Source organism: Misgurnus anguillicaudatus, chromosome 20, assembly GCF_027580225.2.
Source record: "Misgurnus anguillicaudatus chromosome 20, ASM2758022v2, whole genome shotgun sequence".
In the NCBI taxonomy this organism is placed as follows: Eukaryota; Metazoa; Chordata; class Actinopteri; order Cypriniformes; family Cobitidae; genus Misgurnus; species Misgurnus anguillicaudatus.
Window position 1 is genome coordinate 17,705,340 of NC_073356.2, and position 26,438 is coordinate 17,731,777.

A 26,438-nucleotide genomic window follows, 5' to 3' on the forward strand; every position below is an offset into this window, starting at 1 on the left:
ATAGAAGACAAACTCAATGAGGATGATGCCTCTTTAATGCATTCCACATAAAAAAAGAGAATAGCCACAAGGAATTTCTGTAGTACATCAGGGGAAACTGAATAAGACAATAGCATTCTGTAAAATGTGCCAAAGTGAAAATCTAATAAATCAAGGTATGAAAAGAGCAAGAAATAATCTGTTTTTTGTTTAAAAGTATAATTTTTTTCTTTAACTTTTTTCTCTTAAAGAATGTTTTTAAAAGAAGGAAAATCCTCCTCCTTTTCATCATTTTGTGCCAGAAAAACAAGATAGTATTGGCTAATGTACAAAGAACGCGTCTGCTTAGAACACCACATAGACTTCACAAAACGCTGCGCATACTGATCGACGTATGACATCACAATAACGCGAGAGCGAATCCAGACCTGTGCAATACTTTCGAATGGCTCTCGCGGTACTGTGATATCATACGTCGATTGGTCTGCGCATCGCCCCATGAAGTAGAACACGCCTCTTGCCACTGCTGTGTGACGTCATGATGAAACTTTTAAGACCACCGCAGCAGAGCGCGCGTGTGTGTCTGATTGTCATTTAACAGCAATGAATGGACCCTGCTGGCGTATAGACGATTTTTAAATCATCGTCAGGTTCTGGATTCAATGTATTTATCGCTCGGAATCAGTGATGGTTTGGCTCCTGATGTGGGTTCTATTAGTTACCGGCGTACCTCAGGTAAAAACTAAATATTTCGTTTTTATTAGTTTAACGTCACATTGCATATCCGTGAAATGAATTACCACACTCATTTACCACACTTTTTTACACTTTGTGATTTAAAAAAATACGTTTAGGCCTAAAAAAGTAAACTCACACATTAAAACCCATACAAACAAGAATGGACGAAGAAATATATTTAAACAAATATGTACAAGACGAATATATGAGTTGATTGCTAAAAAAAAATATATAAGTAGCCTATTAGCACATTTGCACAGTTTATTTACTTGACAGTTAGTTATAGTGAAGCCAGATACAAGGTTTATGTAATAAAAGTGTAATTTTTGACCTGAAATATTTAAAGGCTAATGAAGACATTCATATTTGCATTCTCTTTAGCATAAACATTGCAATGTACACACGAATTGTACTGATGTAATGGTTAATTGAATAGGCTAATTTAGCCTTTTTTTTTTTTACATAAGACTTGATCAGCTTTTAGTACCTGTGACTTTTCTTCCAGATTAGTTTCCTTCTAACTTATTAGAACATAAATGATAACCTTAAAAGTACGTATATTAGACATTTTTAACTAATGACGTCATGCTTTTTAGGAATCCTTGACGTCACATTATTTGATATCTGATAGAATACCGCCGCCATGCGGCCTCCTTTACAAGATAAGCTCCTGGTTTATTTTGTACAATATATGTGTATAACTGATAATGCACACATAGAATTTAGATTCTCTCTCTCTCTCTCTCTCTGGTTTGTGGGAAAGAGGAGGACTTAGAGCTCTTGTTTCTTAGTAAGAGATTGGAAGGACTTTTTGGTTTTGAATCTATTCTAAGCATTTAATGAAAATTTTATGTACCAATTTTTAAAAACAGAAATATGTGTTTGTTGAATTACTTGTTGGAATTGGAATTTGCAAAACTGGCAATTTGCAAGGTCGGGAAAAAAACAAGGTTTACTTTTTTATGGTAGGCTACTGATGCTGAAATGATGTTTAAGAGATTGGTGGTTAGTAGACTGAAAGATTGAAGGTGTAGTTTGCATATTATAGCCTTGTTAAAAATAAGATGGGTTTTAAGCGAGTTTGGTGTGTTGATGAGATTCTTGTGTTGTTGATGAAGGATAGCTGTTTTCGAATTTTTAAAATCGATTTGAATGTGATCTGTCTCCCCTGAGGGGGGTGTTTATCCTCAATTATGTACGGTTTTCTTTCTCATCTTTCAGATCGTCTGCTTGTTTTAACCCAGGCTATGCAGGGTGAAAGGTTAAAGAGCCCTACAGCTATAATTCATCAGTCCTGTTAAGGCTGCATCAGGAACGCTACATAAGTCTGTTGCCATACCAGTCCATTATATCTTGTTACAGAACACCTAAAGCAGTTTGTGTGAAGACGAGGATGCTTGCCCGTAAACAAATCTATTAACTTTAGCTTAAAGGGGACAAATCATGAAAATCATATGATCTCACAAAATAAGTGAAATAGTCACTCATTATTTTGCTCAGTTTTTTGTGGCATTGTCACGTATGTCCACCATTTTAAGTGCCCATGCCACGCATTTCTTTTCTGTGTCGGTTTCACGTATTGGTTGCTCAGGTGTTTTTCCTATTTTCTTACAATTGTTGCTTCGATTTGGGGTTAGAACATGATGAACAAAATTACATCCTTACCCAAACCCAACTCGAACCCTAATGTCAGGTGACAATGGTTTAAAAAGCATACGAAAAAATTGTGTAAACCAATACTTAAAGTGACATCCTAATGCAAACAGCAAATCTAACCGAAGCGACAATTGTTTAAAATAGGAAAAACAGTTGAGTAACCAATACGTGAAACTGACACGGAAAAGAAATGCGTGGCATGAGCACATAAATGGTGGAAATATGTGACAATGCCACGAAAAACTGAGCAAAATAATGCGTGACTATTTCAAGGAAATTTTGTGAGATCAGGTCGCTTTTTCCATGTTTAAAGGTGCAGTGTGTAAATTTTAGCAGCATCTAGTGGTGAGGTTGCGAATTGCAACCAACGGCTCAGTCCACTGCTCACCCCTCGCTTTTGAAACGCATAGAGAAGATTCGGTAGCCGCCAGCAGAAAAACATGTAATCGTTGGAGACAACTTAGTAAAAAAGTTTGTCCGTTAAGGGCTTCTGTAGAAAACATGATGGCACAAAATGGCGACTTCCACGTTAGGGGACCCTCTGTGTATGTAGATAAAAACATCTCATTCTAAGGTAATAAAAACATAACAGTTCATTATGAAAGGTCTTTATACACCCCTGATAATATAGTTTTGTATATTATTTAGCATTTCTGTCAAGAGATCCTTCTAAAAATTACACACTGCACCTTTAAGTGATTGGGTCCCCAGTGCGTCTATCAACCTAGAAAATGTGAAAAAGATCAACCCAGTAACTTAGTTTTGGTAAACCATTCTCTGAAAGCATGTGAAAAAATAGGTCATTGAAATCTGGTTCCTTTTGTGATGTCAGAAAGGGATAATACCGCCATTTAATCTGCACTATCCAACCACAGCACTGCAATTTAGTGCAGAGATAAACTCATTTGCATTTTAAAGGACACACACAAAAACAGCACATTTTTGCTCACACCTACAAAGTGGCAATTTTAACCTTCTATATTAAATGATCTATATATATTTTAAGCTAAAACTTCACATACGTACTCTGGGGACACCAAATATTTATTTTACATCTTTAAAACTCTTGTGAAATTTCCCCCTTAACCATTATTTACAGCCGTCTGATGTTTATTAAGAGAATATTCATTATGTTACATGTATATTACACATAAATGTCCCATTTGATGTGAACCATTTCTACTACATTAATTTCCTCCCTTTACTAAATAGATTTCCCTTTTTCCTCTAAATCCTTGTGCTACATGTATTTTATCTGGTCAATAACTGCACTAACTGCAGTATTATCACTTTAACTAATCAGTAAACTAATCTTTTTTGTATGCAGGTGCTTGGTCTGTACCTTTGTATGTACATTAACAGTTGTTTTACTGCCTCTGTCTTGTGTCTTACAGATTCAGTGGGCTTTTGCACAGGATTCCTCTAATATGCTGTACAACACGGAGCCTGACGCACTGGAGCCCTATAACCGCACCCAGTACTGCCAATGGCCCTGTAAATGCCCTAAAACTCCCCCCACCTGTCCACCAGGTGTTAGCTTGATCATGGACGGCTGTGAATGCTGCAGAGCTTGTGCCAAACAGTGGGGGGAGATTTGCAATGAGAAAGACAACTGTGACCATCATCGTGGTCTTTATTGTGATTACAGCGCTGACAAGCCGAGGTACGAAAAAGGAGTTTGTGCATGTAAGTGTTTTTATACTAACACAAACCCTGTAACACAGTCTAATAAATAACATTGCTCTGCTATTCGATTAGATTAAACACTAACAGGTTGGATTAAAATGGTAAAACGTAGCTAAATGCGATCATTCTATATTAATAACCTCTGATGTACAGTATAGATAATAGTAAATACGGATTTGACGCAGTTATTGACAATTTCTATAAAAATCAATAAATCCAATTTTACCCAATAAAAGTGACTTTTTTCACTATTCAGATCTGTCAGGCACAGGCTGCGAGCACAATGGTGTAATCTATCGCAATGGCCAGAGCTTCCAGCCCAATTGCAAATACCAGTGTCTCTGTATAAATGGAGCGATTGGCTGCATCTCACTGTGTAATGAGTCTCAGCCTCCCAGAGTGTGGTGTCAGAACCCAAAGCAGGTTAAAATCCCCGGCCGCTGCTGTGAACTGTGGATCTGTGATAAGTCCAGGAGGGGGCGCAAGACTGCACCACGACACACAATGGCTGGTATGCTCAATGGACTCTGATATTGATGCAAAATGCAATATTTTATTCTATGCAACATCAAACAAAACCCAGACAGCTTTTGTGGCCTTAAGCCTCCTTGTTAGAGTGTCTGACGGTCATAAATCCCACTCAGGGCGAGTGCGTGTAGGACTGGTTATGTTTCTATTCATATTTTATTTCAACATTTACAATAGCTTAATACCCTGAATAATAAATATATCCTAGTGGTTCATGATTTATTTTCATAAATAAAAATATATTTTTTCACAAATCGCACCCTGCATCCTACATAATGTAAAGAACATTCTGTAGGAATATAACCTTGATATCTTTAATACAACATGATTTCATGGAAAGTCGTGTTATAGTCACAAAAAAATTGATTAATTTATACATGTCCATGGCACGAAATTCAGCTTTTTTGTGCCTTGAGCACGAATGTCTTTTTTGTGTCACAAATTTCTATAAATAGTTTTTCGTGTCCGTGGCATAACTTTTTTTTTTCGTGTCAATTTATGTATTGTTTTCTAATTTTTTGCCTATTTTAAAATCATTGTCGCTTGGGGTTGGGATTAGTTTGGTGTTTGGGTCAGGATGTACTTTTATGTATTGGTTTCTACATTGGTTTTTCTTCCGCTTTTAAAACTATTCTCGCCTGGAGAGGGGGTTTGGGATAGGATGTCTAAAAATGGTACAGAAAGTGATTCTAACCCCAACCCCAAGCGACAATGGTAAGAAAATGGGAGAAAACTATGAGAAAACAATACATAAAATGAAACGAAAAAGAAAGTCGTGCCACGAACACAAAAAACTATTTATAGAAATTCATGCGAGTGTAACGAAAAAGACGTTTGTGCTCAAGGTATGAAAAAAGCTGAAATTCGTGCCATGGACACAAATAAATTCATAAAATTTTTCGTGACTATAACATGACTTTCCGTGAGATCAGTCTGGTTTTAGATTTACAGAGTAAGGTCATGTCGAAGATTGAAATCAATGATTGAAATCAAACTTTGATGCTTCTAATCTCATTATAAGTTTATGACACTTCAGCCTGGGTAACATATTGTCAATTAACAAAATCTTAAAAGGTCATTACTATGGTAAATATAAAATTTGTAATTTTTATTACCTAGCTTTAAATTGCTCTACATTCTAAAACTGATTTGTTGGTTCAACTTAATAAAGTAATGCAGAGTTCAGATTGCACGATTTTAGGTCTGATTTTAAACATAAAATTGGCGGTGACCTTCCTTGTCTCCTTGTCACTACTCTCGTGCGTTTGGTTGTAAGAGTTTGCGGATCGGGACAAAGTTGTTGGCGAGTCTATGGTAAAGTCATGCATGAAACCCCCTGTCGCCGATCCATTGTGCAGTGTCAACAGAGCAGCGACTGAACGCTACCCCAGAAAAGATCTGTAACCCACTCTGGTTGCCTTAAAATTTTGAGTTTATTCAACTTAAAAGTATTAGTAACCTAAAAATATTGTGTAAAGTTGTGTCAACTAATATTTTTAAGTTGAATTACCTCAAAAGTTGAACCTACTTTATTACAGTGTATGAAAGTTTCTATCAAATGACCAAAAGCTGCCACAGTGTGGCAGTATTGACTGCATGTGCAGATTGAAGGATTGTAGCATAAGTAAACAGAAGTGTAAATTAAAGACATGAAAAACTACAGTACGTTCTCACAAAAAAACACTAACTGTCATCTCTGATAGCTCTTTCAAGTGGAAAAGATGACTTGCATAAGAACTGTGTGATCCAGTCCAACTCCTGGAGTCCCTGCTCAAAGACCTGCGGCCGTGGACTGTCTACACGCATTACTAACAAAAACAAGCAGTGTCAGATGATGACAGAAAACAGACTATGTAACATTCGGCCTTGTGAAGTGGACATCACAAAGCACATCAAGGTAAGCAGTGATTTTGTGCCTTTGCATGCGGATCTAAAAGCACTTCAGCTGGGTTACTTCAATTAAAGAGATATTTGAATTGTACTTGAATAAGATGTATTTTAGTGCACTTATTATTTACTTGTTGGTTAAGATAACTTATTAAGCTAACAGATGTTAAAGGCAAGGTGCATGATTTTTGAAAAACCCTTTGGAAAGGGAGTCGGGCCGAGTACCAAATCACACTTGTAGCCAATCAGCAGTAAGGTGCGTGCCTACTAACTGACATCGTTGCATGGGTTGCATATGTGTGGGGCGAGTCTATCAAAAGAAGGTCCAGATTCTATTGGGGTAGGGGCGTGTTTGTTTAGGTGATTTCAAATGTCAACATTGACTTTCAGAGATCATGCACCCCGCCTTTAAGAGAATGGGAAATTAAATTATTTCAAAATTATTATTTAATTAATATGAAAATGTTATATTAAATAAAAATATAAGTTGTGCATTTAAAAATATATACAACAATGTAAAATATAAAAATGTACAGAATAAACAAAGCAGGGTGTAACATAAAGGTCATAACTATTTGTCCACAAGCCTGGAAAGAAGTGCTTGAACATCTACAAGGAAGAGCATCCACACAACTTCACCATCTCAGGCTGTACCAGTACAAAGTCTTACAAGCCCAAATACTGTGGAGTCTGTACAGATGAACGCTGCTGCATCCCCTATAAATCTAAGACTGTGGAGGTTGAGTTTCAGTGCCCTAACAGAACTGGTTTCACCTGGCACGTCATGTGGATTAATGCCTGTTTTTGCAACCTGAGCTGCAGGAACCCTAATGACATTTTCACAGATCTAGAAGAGTACTATGACAAACGTGAGATTGTGAAATGAAAGAGTTGCACACCGTATTTATTTGACAAACATGGATAAGGTCATGTCATTACTTCAATAAATCTAAATGAATCTTTATTTAACCAATATGGAAAAGAGACTGTTCATCTGTGGCTTATTTTACTCTTTCATTTACCATTAAAGGGCACATATTATGCAGAATCCACTTTTACAAGGACATAAATGTGTGTTGAATGGCAGTGTGTGAACACAACACCCCTACAATGAAAAAAATCCAGCCTCCTTTTCTACTCATTAGACATGCTGTTTTGTTTCTTTGTTAATGTGACATCACACTGATAAAGCCCCACCCACGGGGCTTTTGGACATGCAATAACAAATTATCTGTCGGGTATTTTAAGAAGAAACTGTTACACTTTACTTGGGGGGGTGTTCATAAGATTGACATGACACCTCCATAATCATGATGACATGACACGTGTGATGAACATGAAGGAGATTTTGTGCACGTTTGTGGGAGCTGTCATTGGGTGTCATTTGTTCCATTATGTCATTTTTGGTGCAGGGATGACATTGTTTGAGATGTCTTTGTTGTGACAACTCGACATAAACCAATACATCATAACTTGTCATAAACATGACATAGCAGAATAATTATCAAACTTAAGAAACTACCTAGCTTTATAACTTAATATTACATTAAACAGTCATTTAAATGTCATTAAGTGTTAATAGTCTGTCAAATAGTTTTATAACAGCATCATGAATATTTTCTTGACCTCAACTGCAGTGGCACAAATTGAACTTGTCATTAAAATGTCAGTAAGTGTTAATACTATGTCAAATAATTTTAAATACCTGTCGAAGCCGATGGTGTAGTGGGCAGCACTCCGACATGTGGTGCTTTCGCACTTTCGGCGACCCGAGTTCGGCCAAAAAAAAAAACATTTAAAAAAACTTAAAATAATTTTAAATACCTTAACAAAATGCAAGAGACACGTCAAAAGATTATACTTTACTTACATTAAAAAAACTGACAACTAACAGAACTTGTTCTTTTTCACACAGAGGGTTCTGAAAATTTCTGACATAGTAGGAAACGGTATCCCACACACTATTAACTTGCAAAATATGAAAAATATTTATTGCGATCGAAACGTCGCTATAAATATTTTTTGTATTTTGCAAGTTAATAGTGTGCCGGATACTCTTTATTTTTGTTTGGACGTCATTGTCTCTCTATCCAATGCACCTATCCGGAACTAACAGGTGTGTGACATTGTTCTTTTTATGACATAGTAGGAAAAAATTAACAAAATATTTAATTTCATTCATTTAATGTAATTAACTGTTTTTGCAGTGATATGGACCCAATGCTGCATGGCTTAACCCATTATTATACAGTTTTCATTTAATTTTAAGTGAATTGGTCTTATATAATTAATTTTAAAATATAATATTTTTATTATTATTATTATTATTATTATTGGATGAATGATTTTATTTCTTAAACACCTGGAGGAAACTTAAAAAAATTAACTGAAAAATATTCATGACGCTGTTATAAAACTATTTGACAGAGTATTAACACTAAATGACAAATTATATTTTTGTCACTGTGGTTGAGGTCAAGAGAAGTGTTCATGATGCTGTTGTAAAACTGTGTGACGGAGTATTAACACTTAATGACATTTTAATGACAAATTCAATTTGTATCGCTGGTAAAAAGCGGTAAGTTATGTTGTCTTGGTAATGTCAAGTTGTCATGACAAGTTATGATGTATTGGTTTATGTCAAGTTGTCATAACAAAGACATATCAAACAATGTCATCTTTGCTTTAAAACTGACATAATTGAACGAATGACACTTAATGACAGTTGCCATAAACATGCAATCTCCTTCATGTTCATCACACATGTCATGTCAATCTTATAAACACCACTTCAAGTAAAGTGTTACCAAAGAAACTTTACATACACATTCTAGGCACACCTTATAGATTTGTATTACATCTTGTAAAAATGGATATAATATGTGCCCGTTAAATTTGCTCACTCATTTTTCTTCTAAGATAAATATCAAGCACAAAAAGACGCAATGTCCCTTTGACAACTAAACAGTTTTTATGTTTAAGGATGTGTAAGTAATAGATATATAAAGTGTAAGTTGTTCTTTTTATAGCTACAAGCTTAACTTATGTAATATAAAGATAAAACTGATATTCTGCTATATACTGATAATGTCATTCCCATAGAAAATTACATTTATAAAAACACTGTAAATATAAGAATTATAATGAATTTGATAAATCCGGTAGATTGTGTATGTTACTGTACGTTATGTATGCCATTGAAATAAACCAAAACCAAGAAAGTAGAGTAACCAGCTTTTAATTTCCCCTTTTTAAAATAAATACAAACTGTTATTCATTTAAAAATGCAGTGCATTTGGTTTGTTGTACACATTTTTACAAAGCAAAACTTACAGAGCATGTAAGCATTTGTTTTAGTGTGCGTGGAAGAGCATGCGAGTTATTTAAATTGACTTTCTCTATCCCAACAATCCTTTGCTTTATTCTTTCAAAGCCTTGAGGAAAAAGCATTGAGTCCAAGTAGGAATCCATGGCACATTTGTTCTGTTGTGCTTGATTGCATAGAAATCATTGTTGTTATAAACAAAACACAACAAAAAAATCTGTCCTGCACTGCCATTGCATTCTAATATCCTTGTCTACAGATTTTCTCGAATTTAAACTAATACGATTCATTTTCACAATTTTTTTGTTTACTTTTGGTTTCATAAAAATCACAAATAAAAGGAAACAAAATCACTTTTAAAGAGCATCAATCACTAAATTACAAATATATAACCCTGGACACCCTCAAATAGGACGATGCAAATTAACATCTTATGAGCTACAATACCATAGTTTAGGTAGCGTAGCATCATAAAAACACACCTTCTCTCATCGAGGTCCATTTCAAAATATACAGAAAATGAATTATGCATGATAAAAGTTCAATATTATTAGGAGCCATTCACAATCATTTAATGAGTGAAACTACAGTCAAATAAATGAGAGTGTTATAAAGAAAATAAACTGTTGACTACAGATCAGCTTTAATTTACAAACGTGTGCCCTTTTCCAGTGCCCAGCTTATTTTGATGTCGCCCATCACAATGTCTCTGTGCTGCATTGCCTCTAACAACACCAAAACAGCTGTTACGTAGGGTGCGAAACGAAAAAAAAAGAAATAATTCATTATTCTGTCCTTCTTCCATTCTACCTGCTCGTTCATCGGTGTTTCCCCAGGAAATGCAATCCTAAAAACAAGACACTTTGGCAAAAATGCTCTCTGATTAATAAAAACGGAGTTTAGGGCTCTGAGGGAAACGCCTCGAGCCGATATCTTGCATTCCTGTCGCGTGTCTAGTTAGTGGCAGCGCAGCACAGTCAGAACAGAGTAGTTAATGCATGTGTGATAACAGACCAGAAACATGGTCACTGGTCTAACAGGACACTTCGGTGGACTTTGGGCCCTGGTCCACAGAACTGTCCATGGTGTCGGTGTGCGAGCGTCCGCGTTGGTTGTCGGAAGTGTGGCCTCGACTGCGGCCCTCGTTGGTGTGGGAGCGACTGCGGTTGCCTTCGTTGGTGTGCGACCTGCTGCGGCTGCCTTCGAACGAGGTGACGCTCGACCCGGATGCCGTGCGTGAACGGACTAGGCGGGTCATGCTGGCGGCAGGCACTGAAAAATAGTTTGTTATCATGAAGGCTTTGAGTAAGAGAAAAAGGCAAAATAAACACTAGTTTAATATACAATATGCAAAACATATGAAGGAAAAGACACTTTTTTCAAGACACTAACTTACTGATAGAAATTTGACAGTTTAGCATCAAAAAGTGGGGCTGTGTCTTAAATAGCTTCCCATATTCTTAAATAGTGCACTATTTGAGTGAACTTTAATTTTTAGGGGTGTCCGAAATTAAAGTGGACATTATTGAGTGCACTCAATCATCCCACAATGCACCGCAATAATGAGTGTACAACCAAAAGCTAGCCGCTACTCGCCCAAATGGCTCGTGCCAAATTATTCTCTCATCTCGGCGGAAAATGGCGCTTGCGCTCAAATGTACAAATTCACTCAAGTGAACTAAATAAGTGGACTAATGTAGGGAATATTGTATAGGGGGCATTACAGACACAGTCTAAGTCAGGGGTGTCGAATACGTCGATCGCAGAGGCAATGCCGGTAGGCTAGATCGCACATAAGTTAACTGTATGCTGCTCCACGAGCTTCTGAAAACATGGCATTATGGTCTTACTGTGGGTTTACACCAGATGCGAGTTCAACGATTTGCGCAAGTAGATTACATACAAAGTCAATGCAAAGTCAATTACATACAAAGTCAATGCGTGGGGCGATGCGTATGACCCAATATGGGCGGCGCGTTTGCCGTGAAAACACGCGCTATTCGCCTCAAACGCGTCTTCGCCCAAGTTGAAAATATTCAACTCGAGCGAAAAATTCGCATGACACAAAGTTAAATCCCGCGAGTAATCTAGAGCGAGCAACGCGATGCGATTGCACGCTTCACGCTTGGTTTACACCAGATGCGAGTTCAACGATTTGCGCGAGTAGATTACATACAAAGTCAATGCAAAGACGCAATCAGACGCGTCCTCGTGTGGGGCGATGCGAATGACGTGATATGGGCGGCGAGTTTGCCGTGAAAACATGCGCTATTCGCCTCAAACGCGTCTTCGCCCAAGTTGAACACGCTTTTGACACGCTTTTGCATGCTTCGCGTTTGGTCTAAACCCACAGTTAGAGTAATTGTGAAACATGCACGTCTTTTTGAGTTCCTGCGCCTTCCTTCTCAAATGTGTTTTTATAAATCTTATGCCTGCCCGCTGCAGCTCAGTTGTCTAATTTCTGAAATTGACCAGGATGCGCATTATTGCCTTCATGCCTTCATTTTTAACACAAAAAGGTCGGGACACCCCTGGTCTAGGTCAGTGGTTCCCAAACTTTTTCATCGTGTGGCCCCCCTTGTGTATGGTGCATTCCTTCGCGGCCCCCCAAACAAAATTTGTGACAAAAACTGTTCTAAACTAAAACACATTAAATTATACAAAAAGTAGTGCTTTTGGTTAGTAGCCTTATTTTTTATGTTTAATTACACAGAATTCATGATAAATTAATGTATTTTATAAAATGTCATAAAACTGGGGCCCCCCTGGCACCATCTCGCGGCCCCCCAGTTTGAAAACCCCTGGTCTAGGTCATGTTGAGCAAGTCAAGTTGTAGGTCTAATTTAAATCCCACCACTAGAGGGCAGCACAGCTCAGTGATGCTGTTATTTACCAACTACTAACTAGTACACTGTGGTTTGGCAAATCCATTATGGGTATTGTTCATAAATGCATAAATCAAAGAAAGCCTGTAGTGAGCATAATATCAGTTAATACTTACTGTAACCCATGCCCTGGATGAAGTACTTGAAGGCCTCGGTGAGCTTTGCAGGCTAGAAAAACAATACATACCAGTCAGTTTGACTACATCATTCGATTATATAAAGAAATGTAGCTGTATGGAAGTGCAAAACAGATTTTCTCCAAGTACGTCATGAAACAGGACTCTAACAGCCGGTAGTAGCAGGTGGTAAACTGGGTATTAGAACAAAGTACAGTGTGCCAACACTGACTGTAATGAGATTATCTCGCACTTCATCCCTAACCATTATCCTGTGCCTCTCTTTCAAATGTGTAAATTAATCTAGTAGTCAATAGCCCTATTCGCACAGGATAAGTATTACCTGGTGACCTCTAGTCATGTTGTGATAATTGTGGAGGTTGTCTGTGATCTTAATCCCGTGCGAAACAGCCATGCTGTAATTTGTAAAGTAAAAATGTCCCCTGCAAATGACCTACACTGTCAAAAATAAAGGTCCAAAGCTGGCCCTGGAGCAGTATGCTTTAAAAAATGTCCTAAAATGTACCATTTAGGTACAAATATGTACCTTTGAAGTACTAATATGCACTTTTTGGGTACAAAGGTGTACCTTTTTGATAGGGTACTGTCCCAGTGGCAACTTTTGTACCTTTATTTCTGAGAATGTACCACATTTTGCCGAAAACAGAGGTCCTGTGATAATATTAGTCCAGTGCGAATCAGCATCTCTGTAATTTGGCCAGGATTTGGTGGGTTCGTATATCATTTTTCAAGGTGTTTGTGCACAGTTTTCTCTACACACATACCCCTCCTCTTTGTATGCATTTCCTTGTTCAATTTAAGGGATTTGTTATACATTTCTGCTTTAATTCGTCTCTCCACGTCCATGTTTCATGATTACTATTCGTAATGTGCAAAACTATATTAAAATAAGATCTCAGTTTATGCACTGCTTATCCTGTGCGAATGCACCAAATGAAAGTCAGATATAGGGGGGTATTTACTAAAGTACACAAGATAATACTAATCCTGTGCGAATAGGGCTATAAACACTGTCGCAATACACACCTGGTCGACCTGGGGCAAGCCTCCACAGTCTGCCATCTGAGGAAAGAAGCATAAAACAGTAAATTACCATGCATTGAAAACACGCAAATGCGTCACTACTTGCTTCTCATTTTGTTTCAGTCATTCACACAGGTGTCTGAAACATTAAGAGCTCCATTAACTGCACTGGTCTGAGCCCTTATCAGTGACAAATCGGACATAAAGACACCATAAACCTGAATCTCTGAGGGCTGACTATGGAAAACAAGGTCAGGTGAGGTAGCTTTTAGCCCTGGAGCTTTACCCGCGTATACCGCTTTTGCACTATCTGGGTAAATTAGTGACTAGATAACGCTGAGCTATCGGAATCTTAACGGTGACCGACTTTTCCATGTGGGTCATGAATACAGGCGGCCACTCACCTTAAGCAGTGTGGTTTTTGTTGGGTCCATTTTAGTGTTGCACTCGACCTGTACAAAACATAAACATATTAGACTGTTAGAAAATGTTTTACTAATATATAGCGTGATATGGATTAACTAAATAAATTAACTTAAACATACCACTGCATCAACTGCAGGAGAACTGTCTCCAACTACAAGCAGTGCAGGAGACCTGAAAACAGAGATATTATTATTACAGAGATGCAATATAATTGAAAAAAAAGTTTTGAAATTCTGACAATTTCAGACTTACTTTAGAGTTCTGGCATTAACGTGGCCACCAGGCACAGGCCTCTCGATTTCTAGGTCTCGTCGGCTGTGAAACGGATTGAATGTTGGGTCTAAAGGCGATGCTAAAACAGCATTAGTAAACTTTGTTTTCCAGGTGTACTTACCTGCTGTAGGACTTGATGAAAAGCTGCAGGTTGAACTGGTTCATCTCATTTACAATGTGGTGACGGTATCTGTTAATAAGGTCATGGTTCTGCTGGATTTCTTCCTGGAGAAATAACACATAAACATTGTTATTATCAAATTAGGAAATTTAAGAGATTAGCATTTCAAATTAATTCAGAAGAATTAAAACGAAATTCAAATGTAAAACAAAATTCTAAAGAATAATTTAAATGTCAAACATTAAAGGGACACTCCACTTTTACACTTAAATAGGCTCATTTTCCAGCTCCACTAGAGTGAATCATTTGATTTTGACCATTTTGGAATCTATTCAGCCGATCTCCGGTCTGGCAGTACCACTTTTAGCATAGCTTAGCATAATCCATTGAATCTGATTAGACCATTAGCATCACGCCAAAAAACAACCAGAGTTTCTATATTTTCCCATTTAAAACGTGACTCTTCTGTAGTTACATCATGCACCAAGAGCGACAGAAAACTCAAAATTGCTAGGCAGTTCTAGGCGATATGGCGAGGAACTATACTCTCATTCTGGCGTAATATTCAAGGACTTTGCTGCCGTAACATGGCTGCAGGAGGCGCAATGATATTACGCCGCACCTGAACATAGTCCCCTAGGTAACTTTCAATAACAGGGGACTATTTTCAGGCACTGCATAATATCATTGCGCCTACTGCAACCATGTTATGGCAGCAAAGTCCTTGATTATTAAGCAAGAATGAGAGTATAGTTCATAGCAATATCTGCCTAAAAAAACACAACTTTTAATTTTCTGTCGGTCTTAGTACAGGATGTAACTACAGAAGAGTCAAGTTTTAAATAGGAAATAATATCAAAACTCTTTGGTTATTTCTTAGCGCAATGCTAATGGTCTTATCAGATTCAATGAATTATGCTAAGCTATGCTAAAAGTGGTACCGCCAGACCCGGAGATCCGCTGAATGGATTCCAAAACTGTAAAAATCAAATGTTTGTAATGAATGTAGCTAGCTTCATTAGTTCTCTTTTTATCACCTCTGAAATATGGTTTCTTCAAAAACACCCAAGATAATTTCATTTTAGTGAAGGACTTTTGATAGAGTTAAGATGCGGAGCGATCCTCAAAACATACATGGACATATAGCTGTTTGCCCTAGGGCGATACTTCTGGGTTTTATAAGTTATCCTGGTGGATAATAGCGGTATTGCGAAAAGCCGGAAATACTGTCATTGGCAGGGAAAGAGTTAACAAAAATTCTAATGTAAAAAAATCTAAAGAATTTAAATTTCATTTCTTTTACAGACAAAAAACCTCAGCAGACAAAATCGAGCATTAAATTTACCTTTCCAAACAAATGAGAGATGATCATGTCTGGCATGGCATGAGTCCAACCAGAGATCTGCAACGTATGTGGAAAATTTGTCTATGACAGACACAAAAACTATTAAAATATAAAGATATTATAAACTATAGGATTAGCACTCACTTTGTGTGCGGCCCAATCCATCCAGCCTTCAGCACAAGGGTTGATGTTTATCAGAACAAGGCCCTCCACCATGTCTGGATTGTCCAACTATAACAAGGAATAACATTTGTTAATGTCAGCTAAACATTTTTTTATAGTGACAAACTAAACTCTAGTTAGTTGAATGTAGAACACATTGGTTCATTTAAAACTTATACCACATGTCAAACTCACAGCAAACTTGGTGAGGATATAAGCGCCTGCTCCCACAGCCAGACCGATCACACTCTTCAGTCTGTTGGATGAAAAACAAAAGTTAAAAGGTTTGAAAATCCATAAAATCAACATATTTTCTTTAAATATGAATAAATCTTACCCAAAATGTTTAAGGATTGATGAAAGAGTCTCAGACAGCTGATCCATGGAAGGGTACTCGTACCTACGAAACAAAGTTGAATGTAATGACATTCAACATTTACTATACAAATATCCACCTTTTCTTCAAAACAAAGCACAGCTCACCCCGTAGAGAAGGTGTTCGCGCCGTCCTGCTGCCCTGGTGCATCTACGTGGCACACAGCAAAGTGCTCCATGATCTCTGCCATATCCTCATGATTGAATAAGGAGTCAAAGCAGGTTTTGTCTATGTGGAAAACACATTACAGCCTCCTATAGAAGTAGCTCTTGATGTAAATGTCTTAGACAATGTTTAAATGTATGCTTACGGTTCAGCCCAATATCATGATAGGTAAGGATGACAGGCCGGTCCCCCTTAGGTACTCCTCTCATGGTACAGTGGATTCTGCCATATGGAGTCTCCACATCATGTTCCTGTTTGCAACATGGTCAGATATTGGCCATCAGATGAACCAGCTATTACTAGAATTAATCTCAATGGCTTATGAAACCTTTCAGTGCCTGTATTGGTAAATCTGTTATGTTGTCCATCATGACATACTATGCGTGCATAATAATTGTAAAAGAATGTAGTAGTTTTAATTATTAGTTTTTATGTTTCTATAATCATTTTAAATCAAGAGAATACAGAAAATAATTGTACTTGTAAATATCAGTAACACTGCATAACCATATTTATAATGAACCAGTAATGGAAAATGATGATATAAAAGAAATTGTGTCCATTTACAAGATTTTGATGTTGATAAAAAGGACACATTATGCATCTACCACTTCCAAAACTTGTGTTTTAAGATCTTAACAATAGCCTTGCGATTTAATGTAGCTTTTAAGGAAAAGTATGTTGCAACCAACATGAAACCTATTAAACTGTTGGTCATATCTCCAAATGAAACACAGAGCAATCGCAAATATTTCATCAATCTTTGCACTCAAAGTCAGGTTATATATCAGTTAGCTCACAGTCCATCACACTGTCTGTCTGATTTTATAATATTCAGATTCATAAAACCCCCATTATGACTGAGACAACAATTCTAACTCCATTGTCAACCACTTGCACAACAGGACAATTCAAATGATTTTTAAATACAAAGACTAAAATGTACGCCTATACTCACAGAGACTTCAATATCAAATACTAATTCCATATCCGAGTCCTCCAGAACCATGACTGCAGGTAGTAGTTAGTAGTTGTGATGAGGGAACACTATGAAGTATGTAAGATCCGATTGCAAGTAAGCTTGTAAGTGTGCATCAATATTCTGTGCACAGGGTTTTATACGACCTAAGCCCCATGCTCCCGGCATGCTTTGCACCAGGTTCAAAACAAGTTAATTCTAGTTCGATATATCCGTAAATTGGATCAGGCTGTGTCAGATGCTTGAGGTAGCCAGCTTTAGGGCATCGGAAACTTTAGGCAGGAGAGCCAAACTAAAGTGTGATGGAAATGGCGGCAAATAATTGTGTCACGGTCATAGAGCAAATCAGCAGTAAGAGTTTCAATACAGCTTTATAGAATCTATGACATATCTCAATAAAACAATAAGCAGATGGTCAAGGAGATGTCTACTCTAAAAGGGGGCGCACACCAGACGCGCAGCTCAGCGCAGTTCTAAAAAAATAAAAAAATAAATATAGAAAACAATGTGTTCGGGTTTTTTTTTAGTATACGCACACCGGCGCTGACAGGTGGCGCCTGTCCACGGCACCCAGCTTTGACTCAGGAAGTTGCTCAAATCCCTGACGCGGCACAGAGTGCCACTCACATAGTTTAACATTAAATAACATCATATTTGTCTCAAATCATTAACGAATAACATTGGCTGCTAACGTAAATTTCGCATTTTGAAGTAGACGCTATCTGACTAAGCTCGCGCTATATAATGTACACTTCTGGTTTACGATACCCCCGAGTTGTCCTTGACCTGACGTGGCGCTGAGCTGCGCATCCGGTGTGCGACCCCCTTAAGGGGGCTTTCACATATCGCGTCTTTTGTGTGTTCAAGTTCGTAATTTCAAAAGTAGGCCTCATAATGCGCACTCATAATGGAAATGACGCTCTCGTTTTTCCAGCCGCGTCCTCACCGCTTTGAGTTAAAAACATCTCAACTTTTCAGAATGCCGCAAGCGCACCGCAAGTCATGTGACAAGAACCTACTACCTAGCGTTTTCCATGCGCTTTAGGCGCGACATGAGACTCTTCCTTGCTGAATAGAGGGCTGGCGGCCCAGCAATGTTGAACTGAGATATCAAATTGCTATATTTTGAAAAATGTTTCTAACCAAGCAGATTTGGCGCTCCATAGTAAAATAAATATATACTATAGAGGTCAGTGGTGGCCCAGATCTGCTTGGTTAGAGTTTTTTTTAGTTTTAAGCAACTTTAGGGTGAGTAAATGAACTTTTTAGGTGAACTATGCCTTTAAAGTGGCAAGATTGCGAATTGCAACCAACAGCTCAGTCTACAGCTCACGCATAGAGAAGCTACGGTAGCTGCCACAGGACAAACATGTCATCATCTGAGACAATGTAGTGTCAAAATGCGCTCTGTAGACCAGTTTGTCAGTGTAGAGCTACTGTAAAAACATGACAGTGCCTTCCATGTAAGGAGACCCGCGGTGTACGTAGATAAAAACGACTCATTCTAAGGTAATAAAAACATAACAGTATAATATGTAAGGTCTTTATACACCACTAAAAATAACGTTATGCATATTATATTGCATTTTTGCCAAGAGATCCTCCTAAAAGTTACACAGTGCACCTTTAACTAAATTAAAAACATTTCCAAACAAAATCACGTTTCAGTACGCTCAATTTAACATTCAAAATGAAAACAGAATAATTACTAAAACCCACAAATCATAAATCAACTCCAACTGATTAAACTTTAACTTGAACTTTAACTTTCAATTTAACTTTGTTGTACAGTAGTTAATGTAACACTAGTTGCAAAAAGCATCCACTGCAGTCAATGAGAAAGTCTTGGAGGGTAAAACATTAGTCAAAGGTCAACAAGCTGACAAAGCACAAACTAGTTTCAGCCGATTCGACTTAAAGCACAAGCTTCCAAGACGGTCCAATAACACGTAGCATTGTATACAACACAAACACATGTTGTCTCCACACTGGCACTAATCTCTTAAAATGGGACGAGCCCTACGTGAGCTCCTCGCGCAGATGGCTGGTGTGTCCCTCAGCAGCCCACGTCACTGATCTAAGACTGAAGTCTTTTATTAAACACATGACCTGCAAACTACAGGAGTTTAATCCGTGTAAGGATCAGCACGAGAGGCCTGTTAGCTATGTACTTCACACTGTCTAAGTCTTGCCCGTAGGAGGCGAAGACAGACAGTGCTGATCTCGTGCCAGCAAACCAAATGGCATAAAACACATTAAAGGTACCTTATAATTTAAAAGTCTGCTAATGTGCATTACTTGAATTTTTTTGCATGTCATCATAACTTAACTAAGCAAGATAAGGTTAGTAAACATAAAAAAATCTGGGGTCTTATTTATAAAACATAAAGTCTATGTATCCACAAAAGCCAAAAATGGCATACACCTGCTATTCAGATGGAGCAGCATTTACTACACAAAGCCGTAGTTCACTAACAAGCTGGGCCATATCGCATATCACAGGCGACACGTCCGCAATAATTAATGCGAAATTACCCAGATTGCCAGTGAATTACGGCTTTGTTTAGCAAATTGTGATTGTCCATCTGCAATTACAATAACATGCGAATTATCTCGCATCCCTATCACAATCTTTCCGTGGGAACTGGCGTACGCACGTTTCCAGATCCGTTTTGTGCATACGCACACTTTATAAATGAGACTCTTGTGTTCATTAAAGTTGTTTATTTTGTACAGTTGAACGTCATAGAAAATTGATGCATCATTAATTTTTTTCACACCGGTCTAATATTGTGGTATAATTTGAAGAGCTCAGATGCTAAAGCCGCTAAACGTCACCTCCATCAAAAATAAGATGATGATATTGCTCTCAGAACGTATTATACGTCCATCAAATGCTTTTGCTTCAAATCCGCTTAATCCCGGCCTTAGGCCATTCAGAAATACTGGTTTGTTGGTACAATCGGTATTAAAATCTCCAAGTATATAGTCCTCCTCTAAGTGTTAAAAATGCTCATTTACAAACATTACTTTATTTAAGGTAACCCCATCACCCCAAGCAGTTAGATTCAGTACTAAGATTAGCAGACTTTTGTATAAATTTGACATTTTTTGCAGATGGTGACAATAACAGATTTGGGAAAACTTTTATTTAATTAAAAATATTTATTTAAAAAAAAAATGCTTGCCTTAATCTCCAGCTTCTTGACTGCCTCCCTTAGCCCTTGAAAGACAGGAGAAAACAAAACATCTGTTTACTGCATTCTCATTGCAAGTCTTGACAAATACAACCATGCTTCACATACTTGCAAATCCTTTTCTACAATCAAAGGCTTCGACTCAATCTGGATATCATCCATTTTCAATGCTGAGGACACCTAGAGGTGAGAGAAATATGACATAAACACAGTCATATAAAAGCGCTTGACATCATTTGTCATATTCTTACTCTTACACCAGTATTAAATTAAAAAAGAAAACTTTTTTTTTCAGTTTATGTTGTTTGTTTCCTCAGTTCCTCCTAATTTGTTTTGGGATGGGGATAGCGCACATCATGGACCGATCATTTCAATGTTGGTGGGTATATAAATGGAACGAGGGCTTGAAAAGTCTCTTTGTCTGGCTGGGGTATCTAAAGGTCACATGTCAGGCTTTTCCTCTCAACAGTACTGCAAGCTAACACACAGGAAGCCACTGACACAGCTGCTTCCATGGGTCCCTGTAGTCCCTCCACCCGTTTAACAACGACCATTTTTAACTGTCCCACGAAAGCCTTTGTGTCTTATCATCCCCCAGGTCCAGTAAGGATTGTTCCTGAACCAAGCAGCAATGTATTTTTTGATTCACAGCGCAAACCTAGGAATCAAGCCAAGCTGTTTATCAAAAGGAACTTCTGTGGTTGTGCAGTCCATCATATTCTGAGGTTTTTATTGCAGCCCCCTACACACATTCCTGTTCTGAATCATGTGAGAAAAGAAACTCTTTGTAAATACCAGAGCAAGTCTGATGAAAATGTTTAAAATCTGATTTAGAGTTGAGGCAGCTGCAGACAGGCAAAGGTTTGCTGGCAAGTAGGTCACCTGCTTGTTTTTTAAAGCCGTGTGCCCTTATGGCCTCTCCTGATTAATCGTTTACCTGGGAGTGGCAACGTCTGTACCATCTCCGCAGGATATAAATTCAGTGTAACATAAGGACAGAGCGTGCCTGTCTCATGCCATAGAACAGTCAACATTCAAATCACCCCAACTCACACATTAACTTCTCCAGATCAGGTTTATATCACAGTTAGCAATAATACAAAAATGAGGGGTACCCAATTCTGCTCCTGGCGATCAACTGCCCTGCAGAGTTCAGGTCCAACACACCTGCCTTTAATTTTCAAGTGGTTGCTTTAGGTGTATTTGATTTGGGTTGGATATGAACTTTGTACTCCTGGCAATCGACTGTCATGCAATCTTAATACGGTTGTGTTAAAACAACACATCTCTCTGTGTTATTATTGGAACAACACATTTTGTGTTGTCCCTTTTATTTATTTGAACACAAAATCAACTCATAATATTTTAAAAGGAAAACACTCACCATTTCCAATATTTTACTATGTTCATCAACTTAGATGAAAGAATACATACCTATCTTTTTTCAATGCATGCACTTAATCTTTTTACAGTGCTAGCATAAATGTGTTAGCATTTAGCCTAGCCCCATTCATTCCTTAGGATCCAAACAGGGATGAATTTAAAAGCCACCAAACACTTCCATGTTTTCCCTATTTAAAGGCTGTTAAGAAGTGATGATGACTGTCTCAATATGCGTTCTTCAGCGATCTTGCGTCCTTGGGTTACATCATCATTAACGTCGAAGTTCAATTCCAATTCTCAATAACACAAGTACAGAAAATACACGGATGTGTTCTTGATATCCAGGATGCATCGAGTGCAGAAGTCCCAGAAGTCATTGCGGCAAAACAAAGGATGTCCGGTGACCAACAGGAAGATCGCACACATCTCAATAGGCTTTATGCCCAGCTGCACCACCTCCCCAACCTCAGCCAGCTCCCCGCCCCCTGCCCGCCATCACCGGACAAACCAATTGATCCAGGTGTGCCTGACCTCAGTAGTCACAAACTGATTAATCCAGGTGTGCCCGACCTCAGCAGTCACAACAACAATAATCAGACACACCTGGATTAATCAGTTTGTCCAACAATGGCAGACAGGAAACAAGGAGCCGGCCGAAGTCCCGGAAGCAGTGCAGCTGGGCACAAAGCCCATTCTCACAACTGCATTCTGTGTCCTCGCGACCTTCTGGGTTTGTTCTTCCAAGGTCGCCTGGCAAGACCGATCTCCATGAGAACCCAAGTCTTTTCTTTGCGTTCTTGGAATTGAGAAACAGCCGATGTTACTGAAGTCCTGCAAACTAAGTGCTCTTCTGCCAAACAAGTTCTTATTTTTATCTGTTTTAAAAAAAATCGCTTCATTTTATTTTTTTGCCACCATACTTACTCGTGTAACAGTCTTTAAAGTGGAAGTGTTTGGTGGCTTCTAAATTCATCCGTGTTTGGATCCTAAGGAATGAATGGGGCTAGGCTAAATGCTAACACATTTACAACGTGCTGTACAATGATTAAGTGCACGCATTGAAAAAAGATACGCATGTATTAATTAGTCTAAGTTGAAGTAAGAACATAGTAAAATATTGAAAAACGCTGGTGTTTTCCTTTAAACAGCATAACACAATGTCAAAAAATTAACACATCCTTTCTTAAGCGTGTAGGATTGGGCACCCCTAAACTTTAGATACATTGATAAACATTACAATCCCTCATAAGAACATGAATAATACACATACACTTATAAATCTGACATTGTATAAATACATAAATGGCATCAGACTCAGAAATGTTTATGTTTTGCTGTTAAGAGAGACTGGCGCCTCACTACAGCTGCATACACTTCACTACAGAAGGAGGAAATATTTTGTTTCACTTCCCATGATCACTTATCTTCCTCCTTTTTGTTTAACTCTATCCTGTCAGAACTACCTTAAAGTAATTGAATATGTCATTTATACTTACTTAGTATATAATAATTTTTTAACATTTATTTGTTTATTTATTTATTTATCACTCCTTATTGTTGCACCTGTCTTTCATCTACAGTGCAGAAGAAAATCTTAACTAGAATCACAGCAGCACAATGCTTAGATAAGCAGAATCTAAAAAAAAAAGTAATGACTACTTCCCTTAATCTTTAAGAAATTAATTCATCTGAATTTAGTTAAATCCGGAAGCCTGAGCTAAGACCTACAGAGTGTAGACCTACACATTTTTTTATTTGAGAGGTATATCAGATCACTGCAGCTGCTGCTGGCTTCATACAGAATACTAAAGTCCTCCTCCTATCAGTGTTCCTGTAGTAGCTCAATTGGTAATGCATTGCATAAGCAGCACAACAGTCATAGGCTTGATCTCCAGGAAAGTCACATACTCAATGTGTCATATTTCTCGGTTTATGCCTCATGCTTCCTACCTTTGTTGTGTTATGTTCCTTCCTGCAGGTACTGTGTATGAGCGCGTGGTGATGTTGTCATGGCAACCAACTATTTAATTTTGAACAGCTACAAAATACGAAATAATATACAAAACGTAGGCTGCTTAATATTAAGTTCTTAATTTAAGATTAGGTTCAGGGCTGTCACCTAAATTAGTACACTGTTAAACATTAGGCTAAGTTAAGTATACAAGATTGTAAAGTAAAGTACTAACCTACCGGTGGTATAACTATAGTGGTGACAGAAATTCAATTTTGACTGATAAATTTAAATAATAGCAATAATATAAAAATAAATATTGCTCGTGGTCTAGCATGTTTTTGTTTTCACAACCAATGAAGTTCGCTGCTCTTCCTTGTTGACATGTACACGTGCTACACATACAAGCAAACCCACGCGCACAATAATGACAAACAAAAATACTATCGACGTTTATGCTAGATTTCTAAACCATAAAAATAACACACAGAGAAACTTGAGAAATCTGATATTACGCAGGATGTTTGTTGGGTTTAGGCTTTGATAAACACGTAACTTACACGATATATATAATATGTGTGGGTTTATCAAATAAAGAAATACATAAGTAAACTTTTTCATGACTTACCGGTTGATTGTCCAGAAAATAAAAACTCCCGAAAATTAACGAAAAAGTAAAACGCGTATGAACGTCACACTTCGATGTTTAAATTGAGTACGTGCTGCTCGAGACAGGATGTCGCAGGCAATTTTATAAAGATGTGTGTTTAGTCAGTCCTGCCCACTCCTCCCACTATTGGGTAACTTCAATGAGTCAAGCCTTCCTTTCACCACATTGCATTAGATTTTGTTCAAGTCTTCCTGACCACTTGTTAAAATCAATTACTATATTTTAGAGTAGAAAAGCAGTTTAATTGGTCATTTTATTCTTATGTGCCTAAGTTTAAAGATGTTTCTAAACTGATTGCATTTATGCATTCTACATAAATCTGTGCAACTTTGACATTCCTATGCTTTAAAGCAGAATTTTCTGAAAACTAGCCTATTTAAACTTTTGTATCTGTATGCATTGTTCACATTGCGCATGCCATTGTTTGTGTGTGTGTGTGTGTGTGTGTGTGTGTGTGTGTGTACCCTCAAACCAAACAATACTGTCACTGTGGTAAGCTATTGTGAGGCCGTGATAGCAAGCACATCCACAGTGGGCACATTGCACACAAACTGCTATTATGCCGATCAACTCTCAAGCACTATTTACAACAAACATTACAGTTTAAACTTAGTTATTCTTTGAATTCAGTTATGCTCTTTACTTAAATTTAAAAAACACACTTTTTCAGAAATTGAAAGCTCGCAGTTATTTTTGGGTTGTTGACATTATTAGGTAGTTTGTTGATCTAAAGCTGGGCAATCACCCAGGGTTGTATTATTCTCTTCTGGAAAATTACTGAGACCACTGGTAACCAGATAAACTTTATGATTTTATGATAGGCAAATGGTAAGCACCTATCAAAGAGTAGTCGCAGGGATTATAAACTAGGTTAAAGAGAATAATAACTGATAAGAATTGTGGACTTTTACCCAGCAAGATAATATATCTGTGTACTTTCTCATGTGATCATTCCTGCCATTAACCTACAATCTTCAATTGAATAAAAATAATATTTTAACTTGATCCTTGCCATATGTTTACTAACTTGGAAAAAGCTAAATGAATCAAAAACATACACCCATAAAGAAAACGCAATAGAAAAACAATGTCTATCAAGTAATGTTAGACCATTGTGGTTTAAACAATAGTCGATATTCAAGGTCATGTGTGTACATTTCTCACTTTTCGGTCAGGTCATCCAAAATCTGGCTCATGACATTGGCTTCTGTTCATTTCCCTGTTATTGAAATACAGAGTAGGTTTGCATTCTAAATACAGTAAGATCATGTTTGCATAACATGGATGTTTCTGGATGTCTCAGAATCAGTATATAAACATTTTGACTCTTGGCATCAGGCAAATAAAGAAAACAAGGAGATTCAAAACTCACAGGTCAAGGTTATTATGCTATCATTATAACGTCACAGACCTACCTTGTGAGAATTGGGTTTACCACACTAAAGTACATTATAAAAGCATTACAAGACTTTCATTCAGGTAGGGGTCATTGGACGCTGGGTTGGCTTAGAGATGTTGACTGACAGGAGTGTAGTACATATTATGT

At 37.6% G+C, this 26,438-nt stretch overlaps 2 protein-coding genes across 2 annotated transcripts; one reads left to right on the forward strand and one right to left on the reverse strand.

Annotated features, from left to right (window-relative positions):
• Positions 1–528: 528 nt before the first annotated feature.
• ccn4a (cellular communication network factor 4a) lies at positions 529–7,458 on the forward strand. The gene is made up of 5 exons (XM_055220923.2): positions 529–714; positions 3,768–4,059; positions 4,316–4,570; positions 6,291–6,484; positions 7,061–7,458. Exons 1-5 carry the CDS (start codon positions 667–669, stop codon positions 7,358–7,360), a joined length of 1,089 nt encoding a protein of 362 aa, XP_055076898.2. The 5' UTR covers positions 529–666; the 3' UTR covers positions 7,361–7,458.
• A 2,238-nt stretch (positions 7,459–9,696) lies between these two features.
• ndrg1a (N-myc downstream regulated 1a) lies at positions 9,697–25,009 on the reverse strand. The gene is made up of 16 exons (XM_073858235.1): positions 24,851–25,009; positions 20,996–21,068; positions 20,880–20,914; positions 16,858–16,963; positions 16,655–16,775; positions 16,509–16,571; positions 16,367–16,427; positions 16,154–16,240; positions 16,010–16,066; positions 14,665–14,768; positions 14,523–14,585; positions 14,390–14,441; positions 14,249–14,296; positions 13,848–13,883; positions 12,801–12,852; positions 9,697–11,071 (listed from the first exon to the last, which is right to left on the reverse strand). The coding sequence occupies exons 2-16, from the start codon at positions 21,048–21,050 to the stop codon at positions 10,833–10,835; spliced, it is 1,179 nt and encodes a 392-aa protein (XP_073714336.1). The 5' UTR covers positions 21,051–21,068; positions 24,851–25,009; the 3' UTR covers positions 9,697–10,832.
• Positions 25,010–26,438: the final 1,429 nt, after the last annotated feature.